The sequence below is a fragment of the Corythoichthys intestinalis genome, chromosome 21, assembly GCF_030265065.1.
Source record: "Corythoichthys intestinalis isolate RoL2023-P3 chromosome 21, ASM3026506v1, whole genome shotgun sequence".
Lineage (NCBI taxonomy): Eukaryota > Metazoa > Chordata > Actinopteri > Syngnathiformes > Syngnathidae > Corythoichthys > Corythoichthys intestinalis.
The window spans coordinates 10138712-10154972 of NC_080415.1; the positions used below are offsets into that span (position 1 = coordinate 10138712).

At 40.2% G+C, this 16261-nt stretch overlaps 1 protein-coding gene across 4 annotated transcripts in view; it reads right to left on the minus strand.

The window, feature by feature from the left end:
• Positions 1-16261, minus strand: part of grid2ipb (glutamate receptor, ionotropic, delta 2 (Grid2) interacting protein, b) — a 101747-nt gene that overhangs the window by 70412 nt on the left and 15074 nt on the right. The window contains exon 1 of one of the 4 annotated variants that reach the window (XM_057825999.1): positions 7902-8063. The exons of the other annotated variants lie outside the window; for them this stretch is intronic. Within the exon in view, the coding sequence (XP_057681982.1) occupies positions 7902-7915 (14 nt within the window). The 5' untranslated portion in view covers positions 7916-8063. Of the gene's footprint in view, positions 1-7901; positions 8064-16261 lie in introns of those variants that run through there. 4 annotated transcript variants of the gene reach the window in all.

Sequence of the window (16261 nt, forward strand, 5' to 3'; positions counted from 1 at the left end):
TCAGTCTTTGCGAAAACATGCTGAGGTAAAAGATTTAGGGCATTTATACTTAGCTTGCTGTCACTGTCTCTGCATATTCTGAATAGGTTTTTTGTGCATGTGCGTGTGTGTATATGAGTGTATGCTGAGTGGTTGTATTAACCAGACCCATGGGATTTAAATAAATGTTCTGCAGCCATGTAGGTGTCGACACCCACACAACCCCTTGCTGTGTGCTATCTATGTCGCTCTGTAATCATCCATTTGAACCGTGAAACTAAAGGGTCTAATATGTGTATAGTGTACAAGCATGTGTCTGCGTCCGTGCATGTGTTTTGACGTGGGGGTGGAGGGGTGTGCTGTCATCAGCATTTTGTTTTTACAAACATATAGATTGAGTCATTATTCCCCAAAATGAAGACAGTGACAAGTTGAAACAGCCACCTCATCACAAAAAAGTTTTTCTGCCTCAACTCTTAGACTCTAAATGAGTGTTCTGGTTTGACCTCATTTATAAAGAAAAGAGAATCTATAATTATCTGATAGAAGCTTGTAGAGGGGAAAGCAAGCAGGGAGGCTTGGGTGTATTCCACCAAAGGGAGGAATGACGAGCAGAAAAATACAAAGAGACCTCGTTTCATTTTAATTGTATAGATGTGGCTCAGAGGCAGAAAATTGAGGCTAAACTGTAAACTTAACACTCCTCTGAAGCAGAGAAAGTCAAAAGAAACAAAGCACAATCATCAGGAATATACAAGAATGAAGCCAAGCAAATTAGGGAACCATTATGTGATTAAAAAGCAGCAAAATCCAGTCTTTGACAACTGGAAAGAGGGGTGAAAGTGGCTAGAATTTCTTTTCGGAACTCCTTGACATGAAGGTTGATACGGAGCCAGAATAGATTTTTTTTTTTTTTTGGTGGTGGTGGTGGTGGGGGGGGGGGGGCTCAAACCTCATTAAACCAGCAAAATGCAAAGAAAAGTACTTTTCGCACAGTTATACCGATAACACACAATGTATTGTATTTTTTCAATGATGTGCAATATAAAGTGGTATGAAAAAGTATCTGAACGTTTTGGAAATTCTCACATTTCTGCATAAAATCCCTATTAAATGTAATCTGATCTTTGTCAAAATCACACAGATGAATAAACAGTGTCTGCTTTAACTAAAACCACCCAAACATTTATAGGTTTTCGTATTTTAATGAGGATAGTATGCAAACAATGACAGAAGGAGGGAAAAAAAAGGTATGTGAACCATCACATTTCATACTTTGTGCGCCCCCCCTTTGGCAGTAATAACTTCAACCAGATGCTTCCTGTCGCTGCAGATCAGTCTGGCACATCAGGGCGACTGTAATCTTGGCCCATCTTTTTCTACAAAACAGTGAGATTCCTGGGATGTCTGGCATGAATCACTGTCTTTAGGTTATGCCACAGCATCTCAACGGGGTTCAAGTCTGGACTTTAACATGGCCACTCCGGAACGTGTATTTTTTTCTCCTAAAACCATTCTGAAGTGGATTTACTTCGGTGTTTTGGATCATTTTCTTGTTGGAGCATCCATCCTCTTTTTAGCTTCAACTATCTGACATACGCCCTCAGGCTTTCCTGAAAAATATCCTGATAAACTATGAATTCATTCTTCCATTACTGACTGCAAGTTGTCCAGGCCCTGAGGCAGGAAAACAGCCCCAAATCTTGATGCTCCCTCTACCATGCTTCACGGAGGGGATTAGGTGTTTATGTTGGTGAGCTGTTTCATTTTTCCTCCACACGTGACGTTGTGTTTTACTCCCAAACAATTCAACTTTGGTTTCATCAGTCCACAAAATATTTAGCCAAAACCTCTGTGGAGTGTCCAAGTGCCTTTTTGCGAACATTAAACGAGCAACAATATTTTTTTATTAGACAGCAGTGGCTTCCTCCGTGAAGTCCTCCCATGAACACCATTCTTGGCCATAGATTTACATATAGTTGATGTGTGCACAGAGATATTGGACTGTGCCAGTGATTTCTGTAAATCTTTAGCAGACACTCTAGGGTTCTTTTTTACCCCTTTGAGTTTTCTGCACCAAACTCTTGGCATCATCTTTGATGGACGGACACTCCTTGGAAGAGAAGCAACAGTGCCTCTCTCTCCATTTGTAGACTACTTCTCTCTGGATTGATGAACATCCAGACTTTTAGAGATGGTTTTGCATCCTTTCCCAGCGTTACACAAACCAACAATCCTTTGTCACAGGTCTTCAGACAGCTCTTTTGACTGAGCCATGGTGCACATCAGAAAATGCTTCTCATCAAGACATTTCTTACCAGATGTGTGTTTTATAGTGGGCAGGGCAGCTTTAAAACACCTCATCAGGGATTGGGCACACACCTGACTTAAATTGCATAGTTAAAATTGGTATCAATTGCTCTTTATGGCAAAGGCTTCACTTACCTATTTTTCCCCCTTCTGTAATTGTTTGCACGCTATCCTCATTAAAATATGAAAACCTTTAAATGTTTATTATTAAAATATGAAACCTATAAATATTTGGATGGTTTTAGTTAAAGCAGTCAGGGTTTTATTATCTGTTTGATTTTGACAAAGATCAGATAACATTTGATGGTGATTTCATGAAAAAACGCGAGAAATTCCAAAAGGTTAAGATACTTTTTTATACCACTGTATATCAAATTAGGACAGTTTAAATATATTTGAGTAATGTGGTATATGCAAAAAGTATTTTTGAGGCAATGAAAAGGTAGAAAAGGTGAAAAAAGCTAGATGTATTTCCGGTTGACACCATGTGGGAGGCCTGTTGACCAGGGAATGAGGGGGACGGGGTGGGGGAGTCTATAAGCTAAATGATTGAAAGGGGTAGAGTGTACACAAATCAGCTCTGTGAACTAGAACACAGTAATCGTGTGAATCCCTTGTGAGTGTAAGCCCGTTGGCGACCAACCCTACGCCGCCCCATCGCCAATCCCGGCACCGGGACCCACCACCTGAGCGCGCCCTATCACATCCAGCCGCACGCGAGCCGCATAAGGCGCGCGACAGCCACGCAGACGAGCAGAGACACCACGCGGGCGCCACCCAGGGCCACAGCCCCCACCGAGCCAGCCCGGGGAGGGGGGGAGGGAGAGGCGGGGGCTGGGAGTCAAGCGCAGCCCATCCTTCCTCCCACAGCCCAGCAAAGGAGCCATCGTCCTCCCCCCCCGGGATCCAGGGTGGTCCCCTGGGCCACCCGCGCACCCATCAGACGGCCTTCAGGGATGGCAAGAGGGGAGGCATACAACTTCCCTGGACACCCCGCATACATCAATTTATGTATACATTTTTATTATTTTTGTGCGACTTATCTATGAACAAATGCCATTTCCGTGTCAAACTCAGTGGGTGGCGGCTTATAGTCAGGTGCGCCATATCGTGCGAAAATTACGGTACTCGCCACTTTTCACTGATGTGCGCGAGCATGTGGATGCTTGCACAAGCAAACTGAGCATTGTGTAGGACGTCTCACCGCGTAGGAAGGAATTGAAGAACACTGGTAGCAAGCAAGACGTCAGGTGGTGACCATGTTAACAAAAAAATTTTTTTTAACCTTTTTCAACATATATAGTCACTCCCCAAAGTTAAATATGCTATTGTTTCAATATATTTTATTTTTTTGTTATTTATTTTCAACAACAACAAAAAGAATCAAAATATTTTTTTTCTCCCCAACATCAGGATATGCTACAGCACTCTCAACAACCCATTTCCCACCCCACTGTTCACCCTTGACTATAACTGTACATAAAATTATTATTTTTTTTTTTTGTGGGGTTTTTTTTTTTTGGTGGTGGTGTATTGATTTACAGTAACAGAACAAGACAGGTAATGTTAGAACAGATCCAGGTTTTTATGATGCACAACAATCTTTTTAACTAATTTCAGCCTGGATTTCAGCCACAACACAACAAAGAGACCGTGCTTATCAAAGTCCCAAATGATATTTGTCGGAATACCGATGCAGGCAAATCATCTGTTCTGCTACTATATGATCTCAGAGCCGCATTCGACACGGTTGATCACAAAATACTACTCAGCCGATTGGAACAATGGGTAGGGCTAACTGACGCTGTTCTTCAGTGGTTCACATCTTATTTACATGATAGGGATTTCTTTGCGTCAATCGGAAACCATCAGTCAGAACTAACCAAATTCACGTGTGGAGTCCATCAAGGGTCAATTCTTTGACCACTCTTATTTAACATCTATATGCTTCCCAGAGCTCAGATTATGGAACAGTATGACACTATCACACCCATGCAGATGACACACAACTTCTGTGTCCCCACATGATTATAGTTCCTTAGTCTCCCTGAGTAAATGCATTCATCAAATCAACGAATGGATGTGCCAGAATTTTCTCCAGTTAAATGTGGAGAAGACAGAAGTGATCATTTTTGGGCCAAAAAAGGAAAAGTCAAAGATAAGGAGGCACCTTAGCACAATGTCACTTACAGCTATAAATCAAGTCAGAAGCCTTGGCGTAATTTTTGACTCAGACCTAAAATTTGATAGCCATCTAAAGTCCGCCACTAAATCTGGTTATTACCAACTAAAAAATATCGATAGAATTAAGGGGCTTCTGATTCAACAAGAAAAACTTGTGCATGCATTCATTTTTAGCAGATTGGACTATTGCAATGGCATATTTACAGGTCTTGATAAAAAATCAGTCAGGAAGCTGCAGCTAGTACAGAATGCTGCAGCCAGAGTCCTCACAAATACAAGGAAACTGGACCACATTACACCGGTTTTGAAATCGTTACCCTGGCTTCCAGTGAGTCAAAGGATAGACTATAAAATACTACTGCTCGTCTACAAAACTCTTAATGGCCTTGGACCAAAATACATGCTTGATTTGTTAGATTCCTATGAAACATCTAGACCCCTAAGGTCATCTGGAACCGGTCTCCTGTATGTTCCAAGAACAAGAACCAAGCAGAGTGAGGCAGCATTTAGTTATTAAGCTCCTCACCTCTGGAACAAGTTACCCGAAGGTCCGAAGTATGCTCAAACTGTTAGCTCCTTTAAATCAAGGCTAAAGACACTTTTGTTTAGAACTGCACATCCATCACTGTCTATATATTTTAATCGATTTCCTTTCTATTCCTTTTGGGCTTATCTCCATTGCTGATTTCAATTATTATTAGTTGTAGTAGTCGTAGTAGTATTTTTTTTTTTTTCTATCCGTGATTAAATGTGATTTTTATGTATAATTTTATTTCCTATTTTGATTGTCTTTGTTTTTACGTTCTATTGATTTTAATGTGATTTTTATGATCTTCACGTGATGTAAAGCACTTTGAATTGCCTTGTGTTGAATTGTGCTATATACAGTGCCTTGCAAAAGTATTCGGCCCCCTTGAACCTTGCAACCTTTCGCCACATTTCAGGCTTCAAACATAAAGATATAAAATTTTAATTTTTTGTCAAGAATCAACAACAAGTGGGACACAATCGTGAAGTGGAACAAAATTTATTGGATAATTTAAACTTTTTTAACAAATAAAAAACTGAAAAGTGGGGCGTGCAATATTATTCGGCCCCCTTGCGTTAATACTGTGTAGCACCACCTTTTGCTCCAATTACAGCTGCAAGTCGCTTGGGGTATGTTTCTATCAGTTTTGCACATCGAGAGACTGACATTCTTGCCCATTCTTCCTTGCAAAACAGCTCCAGCTCAGTGAGGTTGGATGGAGAATGTTTGTGAACTGCAGTCTTCAGCTCTTTCCACAGATGCTCGATTGGATTCAGGTCTGGACTGACTTGGCCATTCTAACACCTGGATATGTTTATTTTTTAACCATTCCATTGTAGATTTGGCTTTATGTTTTGGATCATTGTCCTGTTGGAAGATAAATCTCCGTCCCAATCTCAGGTCTTGTGCAGATACCAACAGGTTTTCTTCCAGAATGTTCCCGTATTCGGCTGCATCCATCTTCCCGTCAATTTTAACCATCTTCCCTGTCCCTGCTGAAGAAAAGCAGGCCCAAACGATGATGCTGCCACCACCATGTTTGACAGTGGGGATGGTGTGTTTAGGGTGATGAGCTGTGTTGCTTTTACGCCAAACATATCGTTTTGCATTGTGGCCAAAAAGTTCAACTTTGGTTTCATCTGACCAGAGCACCTTCTTTCACATGTTCTGTGTGTCTCCCAGGTGGCTTGTGGCAAACTTTAAACGAGACTTTTTATGGATATCTTTGAGAAATGGCTTTCTTCTTGCCACTCTTCCATAAAGGCCAGATTTGTGCAGTGTACGACTGATTGTTGTCCTATGGACAGACTCTCCCACCTCAGCTGTAGATCTCTGCAGTTCATCCAGAGTGATCATGGGCCTCTTGGCTGCATCTCTGATCAGTTTTCTCCTTGTTTGAGAAGAAAGTTTGGAAGGACGGCCGGGTCTTGGTAGATTTGCAGTGGTCTGATGCTCCTTCCATTTCAATATGATGGCTTGCACAGTGCTCTTTGAGATGTTTAAAGCTTGGGAAATCTTTTTGTATCCAAATCCGGCTTTAAACTTCTCCACAACAGTATCTCGGACCTGCCTGGTGTGTTCCTTGGTTTTCATAATGCTCTCTGCACTTTAAACAGAACCCTGAGACTATCACAGAGCAGGTGCATTTATACGGAGACTTGATTACACACAGATGGATTCTGTTTATCATCATCGGTCATTTAGCACAACATTGGATCATTCAGAGATCCTTACTGAACTTCTGGAGTGAGTTTGCTGCACTGAAAGTAAAGGGGCCGAATAATATTGCACGCCCCACTTTTCAGTTTTTCATTTGTTAAAAAAGTTTAAATTATCCAATAAATGTTGTTCCACTTCACAATTGTGTCCCACTTGTTGTTGATTCTTGACAAAAAAATTAAATTTCATATCTTTATATTTGAAGCCTGAAATGTGGCGAAGGGTTGCAAGATTCAAGGGGGCCGAATACTTTTGCAAGGCACTGTAAATAAATTTGCCTTGCCTTGCCTAATGTACTATGTGTACACCATTCCAAAGGAATCATGATTTATATGAAATATTCACCATGTTGTCCATGGTTCTGAAGTCAAAACATACAGACACTGTGTACCCAAGCTCGCCAGCATTATCTATGACCACGACTGCATAACAGTCATAAAAATGGGGTAAAAAAATAAAATTAGATCAGTCAGCAAAATTTCTCCCAAAACTCTAGCCGCAGACAATGATGACCAAGATGGTATTAAACGGTGATTCTATTGCACTATTATGGTGGACAACAGCAGTCATGCACTGTGTAAATAGTGTTAGATTATGGTTCCATCCTGAAAATCACACAAGGCTGACCATATTTTTGACATAAACAAAAAAGCACTGAGATACATTCACAGTGCTGCATTTGAGAGGTAACTGCAGCCACATGCCAAAACACTATCATTACCACCACCATTGAGAAAGCAAGCGCAGTAGAGCAGAATCTCGACTGCTTTCTCAAAAATCACCGTTTAATTCACCAGTAAAAAAACATTTAAAAAATTAAGATGTTCTCTTTCTTTACACCTACAAGGCAATAAAATAAATAAATAATAATAATAATAAAAAAGCCTATACAGTACGTTTTAAAAACAAACACGTGTGGATGTGAACAGGGATTCATCATTTTTAATGACATCAGCAGTTTTCACACCAGCAATGTCTACTATATATGTATAAAATCGTAAAATCCCAATAAAACTGATAACAATGTATATTCTATAATGTCTTATACAAGTGGGCATTTTAAACACCTAATTTTGAAAATGTTTTTCATCGATAAAAGCCAGTAATAAACACTCACATACAACTAATCTTTACACAAAAACATTGCACATACACTAGAAAGTACACATACTGTACTTACCCCAGGCAGTTCATTGTTTTAGCGCTTTATCCATAGTTACAAACGAATACCAAAGCACAAATTAACACAATCTCAGACACGCCGCCTACTAAATTACCGCGTCTCTAAGAGGGATAAAAGATATGGTGGGTGCATGCAGGAGTCCTCCACCAGCAAGTGTCAGGTGGAGATGGACCGCAGAGAGGAGGTGGGGGCTTGGAGCAGGATAATGAGAGGAAAACACAACAGAGCGGAAGACATATATCCCCCTCAGTGAGCGAATTGTGGAAAGGCAAATCACAAAGTTGGCATTAATAATGTTCGTGCTGGATGTGTAAGTAGGAGTGTCCGTCATTATTACAAATAAAGGTTTAAATAGACATGTTTTTGAATTATTCATGGGGAAAAAAGGCAAGAAATGCACTTAAAATGTCACCAGGGCTTCAGGTAGGAAAAGGGGCGGGGGGGGGGGGGGGGGGGCTGCTTTTCTCATGCTGGAAACCTTTCTTACAATATGTGGATAGTGGTGGTGTAGTAGTAATGGGTAAGCAGCCAGAGTAGTAAGAGAATAATTGGCTGCTTTTATTGGCTTCACTTGTGGAGGAAGTGCAATCTGTGGACAAACTGTCAGAGGATGGAGTAGGAAATGTAAGACTGCAGTCTATTTTGGCTAGTGGAAAACAGGTAATTTTGGCTGTCTGGATTGTTTTGAGGTTGTTTTTTTTAACTTCCACATTATTTGGAGTGATTCCAGTTTTATGAATAACTGAAACACCAGATGGAGTGCTTCACAAATCTAAGAAAAAAAATCTGATGCATAATGTTTAAAACCTACAGAATGACTTCAGTAAATGGATGTCCATACTTCAAATTTATAATGTCTTCATGAGATTATTTTTCTTCAATCTTGGCAAATAATTTTCTCCATCTTTTTTTTTTTATTGTTACAGAATAGTTAACAGATTAGCTTGTCAGATTACTCCACTTAGTTTAAGTAAATATTACTATTTGCTCTTATTAAGCCCATACATCTAAAAGTTGGTCATTTTCACCTAAATCAAGAAAGATTTGCTTTCAAATAATGTTTTGAACAATATCTATTCTTGAATTAAGAACATTTCGACATTTTAAAGCTTTTTTTTAAGGTTAAATACACTTTTTTTGGTTGCTTAAAATAAGTGTGTTCAGCTATTTTCAGCCAGCTATTTTTAATGATCTCAAGAAATCTTAATTGGGCCAAAAAAAAGTATTTAGTCAGCCACCAATTGTGTAGGTTCTCCCAATTAAAAAGATGAGAGAGGTGTGTAATTATCATCATAGGTATAGAGGTATGAAAAAGTATCAACCTTTTGGAATTTCTCACATTTCTGCATAAAATCACCATCAAATGTGATCTGATTTTTGTTAAAATCACACAGATGAAAAAAACTGTCTGCTTTATTAACTAAAACTACCCAAACATTTATAGGTTTTTATATTTTAATGAGGATAACATGCGAACAATGAAAGAAGGGGGAAAAATAAGTAAGTGAACCCTCTGCCTCAAGAGACTTAAAGAGCAATTGAAACCAATTTTTACCAAACAATTTAAGTCAGATATTTGCCCAATCACTGATGAGTGGTGTAAAGCTGACCTGCCCACTATAAAACACACACCTGGAAAAAAAAACCTGTCTTGTTGAGAAGCCTTGTCTGATGTGTATCATGGCTCGGTCAAAAGAGCTGTCTGAAGACCTGCGATCAAGGATTATTGATTTGTATAAAGCTGGGAAAGGATACAAAACCATTTCTAAAAGTCTGGATGTTCATCAATCAACAGTCAGAGAAGTTGTCTACAAATGGAGAGAGTTTAGCACTGTTGCTTCTCTCTCAAAGAGTGGCCGTCCATCAGAGATGATGCCAAGAGTTCAGCGCAGAATACTCAGAGAGGTAAAAAAGAACCTTAGTGTGTTTGCTAAAGACTTACATAAATCACTGGCACAGTCCAATATCTCTGTGCACAAATCAACTATATGTAAAACTCTGGCCAAGAATGGTGTTCATGGGAGGACTCCATAGAGGAAGCCATTGCTGTCTAAAACAACATTGTTGCTCGTTTAATGTTCGCAAAAAGGCACTTGGACGCTCCAAAAAAGTTATGGCAAAATAGTTTGTGGACTGATGAAACCAAAGTTGAATTGTCTGGGAGTAACACACAACGTCATGTGTGGAGAGAAATGGAACAGCTCACCAACATCAACACCTCATCCCCACCGTGAAGCATGGTGGAGGGAGCATCATGATTTGGGGCTGTTTTGCTGACTCAGGGCCTGGACAACTTGCAATCATTAATGAAAGAATGAATTCAAAAGTTTAGCAGGATATTTTGCAGGAAAACCTGAGGCCGTCTGTCAGACAGTTGAAGGTAAAAAGAGAATGGAAGCTGCAACAAGACAATGATCCAAAACAAAGAAGTAAATCAACTTCATTATGGTTTCAGAAGAACAAAATACACGTTCTGGAGTGGCCAAGTCAAAGTCCAGACTTGAACCCATTGAGGTGCTGTGGCATGACCTAAAGACAGCGATTCATGCCAGACATCCCAGAAATCTGACTGAACTACAGCAATTTTGTATAGAAGAATGGGTCAAGATTAGTCCTGATTGATGTGCCAGACTGATCTACAGCTACAGGAAGCGTCTGGTTGAAGTTATTGCTGCCAAATATTTTTCCACCTTTTGTCATTGTTTGCATACCATCCTCATTGAAATATGAAAATCTATACATGTTTGAGTGGTTTTACTTAAAGCAGACACTTTTTTCATCTGTGTGATTTTGACAAAGATCAGATCACATTTAATGGTGATTTTATGCACAAATGTCAGAAATTACACAAGGTTCAGAACTTTTTCATACCACTGTATGCCTCAACTATGAGAGACAGAATGCGGGGGGGAAAATCCAGGAAATCACTGTCTGATTTTTAAAGAATTTAGTAGCAAATTGTGGTGGAAAATAAGTATTTGATCGCCTACAAACAAGCAATAATTCTGGCTCTTAACGAGCTGTAACTTCTTTAAGAGGCTTCTTTGTCCCCCATTAATTACCTGTATTAATGGCACGTGTTCGAACTAATTCTCAGGGTTAAAGACACCCTGACACCTGTCCACAACCTCAAACAGTCACACTCCAAACTACACTATGGCCAAGACCAAAGGACACACCAGAAACAAAATTGTAGACCCGAACCTCGCTGGGAAGACATAATCTGCAATAGGTAAGCAGTTTGGTGTGAAGAAATCAACTGTATGAGGAATTATTAGAAAATGGAAAACATTCAAGACCACTGATAATCTCCCTCGATCTGGGGCTTCATGCAAGATCTCACACTGTAGGGACAAAATGATAACAAGAACAGTGAGCAAAAATCCCAGAGCAACACGAGGGGACCTCGTGAATGACCTGGGGAGAACTGGGACCAAAGTAACAAAGGCGACTATCAATATGACACTCCGCCACCAGGGACTTAAATCCTGCAGTGCCAGACTTGTCCCCCTGCTTCAGCCAGTACACGTCCACTCCCGTCTGTAGTATACTAGAGAGCATTCGGATGATCCAGAAGAGGACTGGGAAAATGTCATATGGTCAGATGAATCAAAAAATAGAATTTTTTGGTAGAAACGCAACTTCTCGTGTTTGAAGGAGACCAAATGCTGAATTCTATCCAAAGAACATCATACCTACTGTTAAGCATGGGGGTGGAAACATCATGCTTTTCGGCATTTTTTATGGCTGATTCTTATAAAGGAAAGAAAGAAAGAATGGGGCTATGGCTATAGCAGACATGTCCAAAGTCCGGCCCGGGGGCCAAATGCGGCCCGTGGTCAAATTTCATCCGGCCCCCAGCCTCTGTCATAAAATCAATAATGTCTGGCCCGCACACACTTTATAAATTAATCTGCAGTACTGCTACCAGCATATGAAGTAGTTTACACACTAAATGCTGCTCCTCATTTATCCACTAAAAGGCAGCAGCACTCTAAGCAACATTACCCCGTGTGACCCTTTACTTCCAATTTTCTAAAATGGCGACAATCAAAAAAAAAAGTTGACTGCGACGGCCGACGCTTCAAGGATAAGTGGAAATTGGACTATTTCTTTACAAAAATACGCAACAACTGTGTCTGCCTCATTTGCAAAGAGACAGTCGCTGTTTATAAAAAGTTTAATGTGAGGCGATATTACCGAACAAGACGTGCTGACATGTACGACAAGATTACAGGGCAGAGATACGCAGCAAGAACTTGAAGCTAGTTAAATTTCACAGCAGTAGTATTTTGCAAGAGCTCGAGAGTCGAAAGACAGCGCCACAAAGGCTAGTTGCGAGATTGTTGAAATTATTAATTAAAAAAAAATAACAAAGCAAATTTGACACACAGAATGGGTTGCTAAAATTTGCTTAAATCTATTCTTCTTTGTAAAAGACGTCAGCCAAGGTCGGCCCCCCACATTTTTACCAGACCAAATCTGGCCCCCTTTGCAAAAGGTTTGGACACCCCTGGGCTATAGGCTAACCTCCTTCCATCAGTAAGGACATTGAAGATGAAATGCGGCCGAGCCTTTCAGCATGACAATGAGTCCCAAACACACCAACTGGGAAACAAAGGAGTGGCTTCATAAGAGGCATTTCAAAGTCCTGGAGTGGGCTAGCCATCTCCAGATCTCAACCCCATAGAAAATCTTTCGAGTGAGTTGAAAGTCTGTGTTGCCCAGCAACAGCCCCAAAACATCACTGCTCTCGAGGAGATCTACATGGAGCAATGGACTGAAATACCAGCAACAGCGTGTGAAAACCTTGTGAAGACTTACAGAAAATGTTTTGACCTCTGTCATTGCCAATATAATAAAGAATTGAGATGAACTTCAAGAAACAAAATTTTCCCTCCTCATTCGGTCTCATAGTTAATGCATACCTATGATGAAAAATTACAGGCCTCTCTCATCTTTTTAAGTGGGAGACCTTGCACAATTGGTGGATGACTAAATCCTTTTTTACCCCACTGTAAGTGAGTAAAATTTACTTAAAGCACTGGCAGATAGTTTCACTTATTTCTAGTAGATATACACTGAAAAAAAGGGAATTTAACTAGTTTTAAGTAGGTGTGTTTTTGCACTGCAGTCTGTCAAATTCATTATGAAAAGTACCTTACCTTGCAAATACATAAGAAACCCATGTTCCTGCTAAAGCAAGTGTAGTTTCCATCAATAGAAGCAATCAAGTCTTAAATGGAGGTGTTGTCAGGCAAAATCCAATCTAATCCTTTCATGGCCCACCATTGTTTACTAGTCTATAATATTGAAACCACCCTCATAGCCTCCACCTCTACTTTGGCTAATGATTGAATTTTGATTGAATTTGAGTATGGCACATCATCATACACACCCACATGCTGAGAAGTCTTTCCATTTTGCCAACAAAAAGCCCAGCAATTTCACTGGCACTAATGAAACTGCAAAACACTTAGGAGTCACCGTGGATTTAACTTGTGTGGCAGATGGAGCCCAACTACCAGTAAGTGTGTATTAGCTGAGGAATGGTTAATCCAGTATTCTGCGAGAGCGAGTCTCTTAAGATTTTTATGTAAATAAATCCCAATAGCAGTGGTGGAACAAAAATGTGAACAGGGCCCGTGTGCGATGAGCATAAATAGGACCCCCTGGGTGGACCGTCCGACTGTATTACAGCCAGAGGTGGGTACAGTAGACAAAAATTTAACTCAAGTAAGAGAAGCATTACTTATAAATAATATTACTCAAGTAAAGTAAATGTAGTTATCAAAAATTTACTCAAGTAAAAATATATATTTACATTGAAAAGAATAGTCAAGTCATGAGTAACATTGTGACGAACTGCTTACAATGTAATTTTAAATTTAAAAACATTTTTTTTTTTGCAGCACAACTTCATCTATATGAACTGCTATATCTTTACTGTACTATCGCCCAGTTTTCACAGACCATCAATGTGTGGCAGAAAATGACAGTCAAAATTAAAAAAAAAAAAAAAAAACAGGACAGGGCTAAAAATTAACATTAAATGAAGGAAAAACTCACTATATGCTGAATCAACCTTATTTTAACGGCGGCTTCTCCTAAACCTTGACAGCAAATATCAAGCATAATGAGTTCTTCTCCAATCGTGAAATGATTCTGACAGGGATGCACCAAAGGACCCAAATGCTCGACAGTTCAATCCAAACAAAGGTTTATTTTCCAGTTCATAAGGTTCAAATAACAGAAGATAACAAAAAAATCACAGCAACAGCTGGACACCAATCAACTGAGTAAATTCCACAAGAAACAAAAAGGCATTGGTTCGAAAACATGAATCATGGTCAAAAAAGGGGTTACACAAAGATGTGGCTTAGGACGTGGCAGGATAGCAGACAAACCAACACAGGGCAAGGTTAGACCCAGACTATTTATACAGAAGGTCACAGGTGGACACGATCAGCCTGATTGGCAAGAGCAGGAAGTAAAGTTACATCAAGGAGTAACGCCACTACCAAAATAAAAGAATCCGACATGAACCAACACAAAACATGAACAAGACCTCCGAGACGTGACAGATTCTTGGCTTTAGCTACGGTTTGCCACGAGGTATGATGCTCTCAGTCCATTCGCTTTTGTTACATCAGTTGCTAGCCATTAGCCACATACTATGCAGAATGTAGTATTTGGTTGTAGCTCCTATTCTGGCTCAACAGGTGGCCCTTTCCCCGTAAAAATGTTGTCCAAAGACGTCAATGTCCGCAGTGCACAGTCAACAGTAACTAACATTCCTGTTTACATTGACTGATGCCAGGCTGCTATAGGTGTACAAACACTCCAATAATGGCGGCACTAGAGGGCAATGTATGCAAATCTCTCCTCAGATTAGTCAAGAGGCGCAGGCCAGATTGCTGTCGCTAACAAATTATTTATTATTTCTCTGCGGCCCGGTGGCTAATGCGCCACGGACTGCTACTGGTCCCCGTGCCGATGGTGGGGATCCCTGCTGAGTTGCTGAGGCTGTTATGTGACCGTATTATGCCATAAAAATGACAGAAAAATCATCAAATTTAGACCCGAATACTATGATGCATTGTTACCTCCGAATGGCATAATGGAGTCATGTGTTTATTGTTGCGACATCTCATTGGTGAAATTGGTAGTGGTACGGTCCGCATCTGGCAAAACTAAAGTCAATATATAGGATAAAGGGGGAAAAAAAGTGTAGCCCAAGGTAGAGGAGAAAGAGTAATGTTTCTTCTTTAAAAACTCTACTTAAAGTGCATGTGACACGAAAAAGCATGTTTATTTCATAATACACGCGGTATTTTATGCTCCTGAATGATATGGATCGCTTGGATGTGTACGGAAGCGATCACTACAGTGCCTTGCAAAAGTATTCGGCCCCCTTGAATCTTGCAACCTTTCGCCACATTTCAGGCTTCAAACATAAAGATATGAAATTTTAATTTTTTTGTCAAGAATCAACAACAAGTGGGACACAATCGTGAAGTGGAACAAAATTTATTGGATAATTTAAACTTTTTTAACAAATAAAAATTGAAAAGTGGGGCGTGCAATATTATTCGGCCCCCTTGCATTAATACTTTGTAGCGCCACCTTTTGCTCCAATTACAGCTGCAAGTCGCTTGGGGTATGTTTCTATCAGTTTTGCACATCGAGAGACTGACATTCTTGCCCATTCTTTCTTGCAAAACAGCTCGAGCTCTTTGAGGTTGGATGGAGAGTGTTTGTGAACAGCAGTCTTCAGCTCTTTCCACAGATTCTCGATTGGATTCAGGTCTGGACTTTGACTTGGCCATTCTAACACCTGGATATGTTTATTTTTTAACCATTCCATTTTAGATTTGGCTTTATGTTTTGGATCATTGTCCTGTTGGAAGATAAATCTCCGTCCCAGTCTCAGGTCTTGTGCAGATACCAACAGGTTTTCTTCCAGAATGTTCCTGTATTTGGCTGCATCCATCTTCCCGTCAATTTTAACCATCTTCCCTGTCCCTGCTGAAGAAAAGCAGGCCCAAACCATGATGCTGCCACCACCATGTTTGACAGTGGGGATGGTGTGTTTAGGGTGATGAGCTGTGTTGCTTTTGTGCCAAACATATCGTTTTGCATTGTGGCCAAAAAGTTCAATTTTGGTTTCATCTGACCAGAGCACTTTCTTCCACATGTTTGGCAAACGAGACTTTTTATGCATATCTTTGAGAAATGGCTTTCTTCTTGCCACTCTTCCATAAAGGCCAGATTTGTGCAGTGTACGACTGATTGTTGTCCTATGGACAGACTCTCCCACCTCAGCTGTAGATCTCTGCAGTTCATCCAGAGTGATC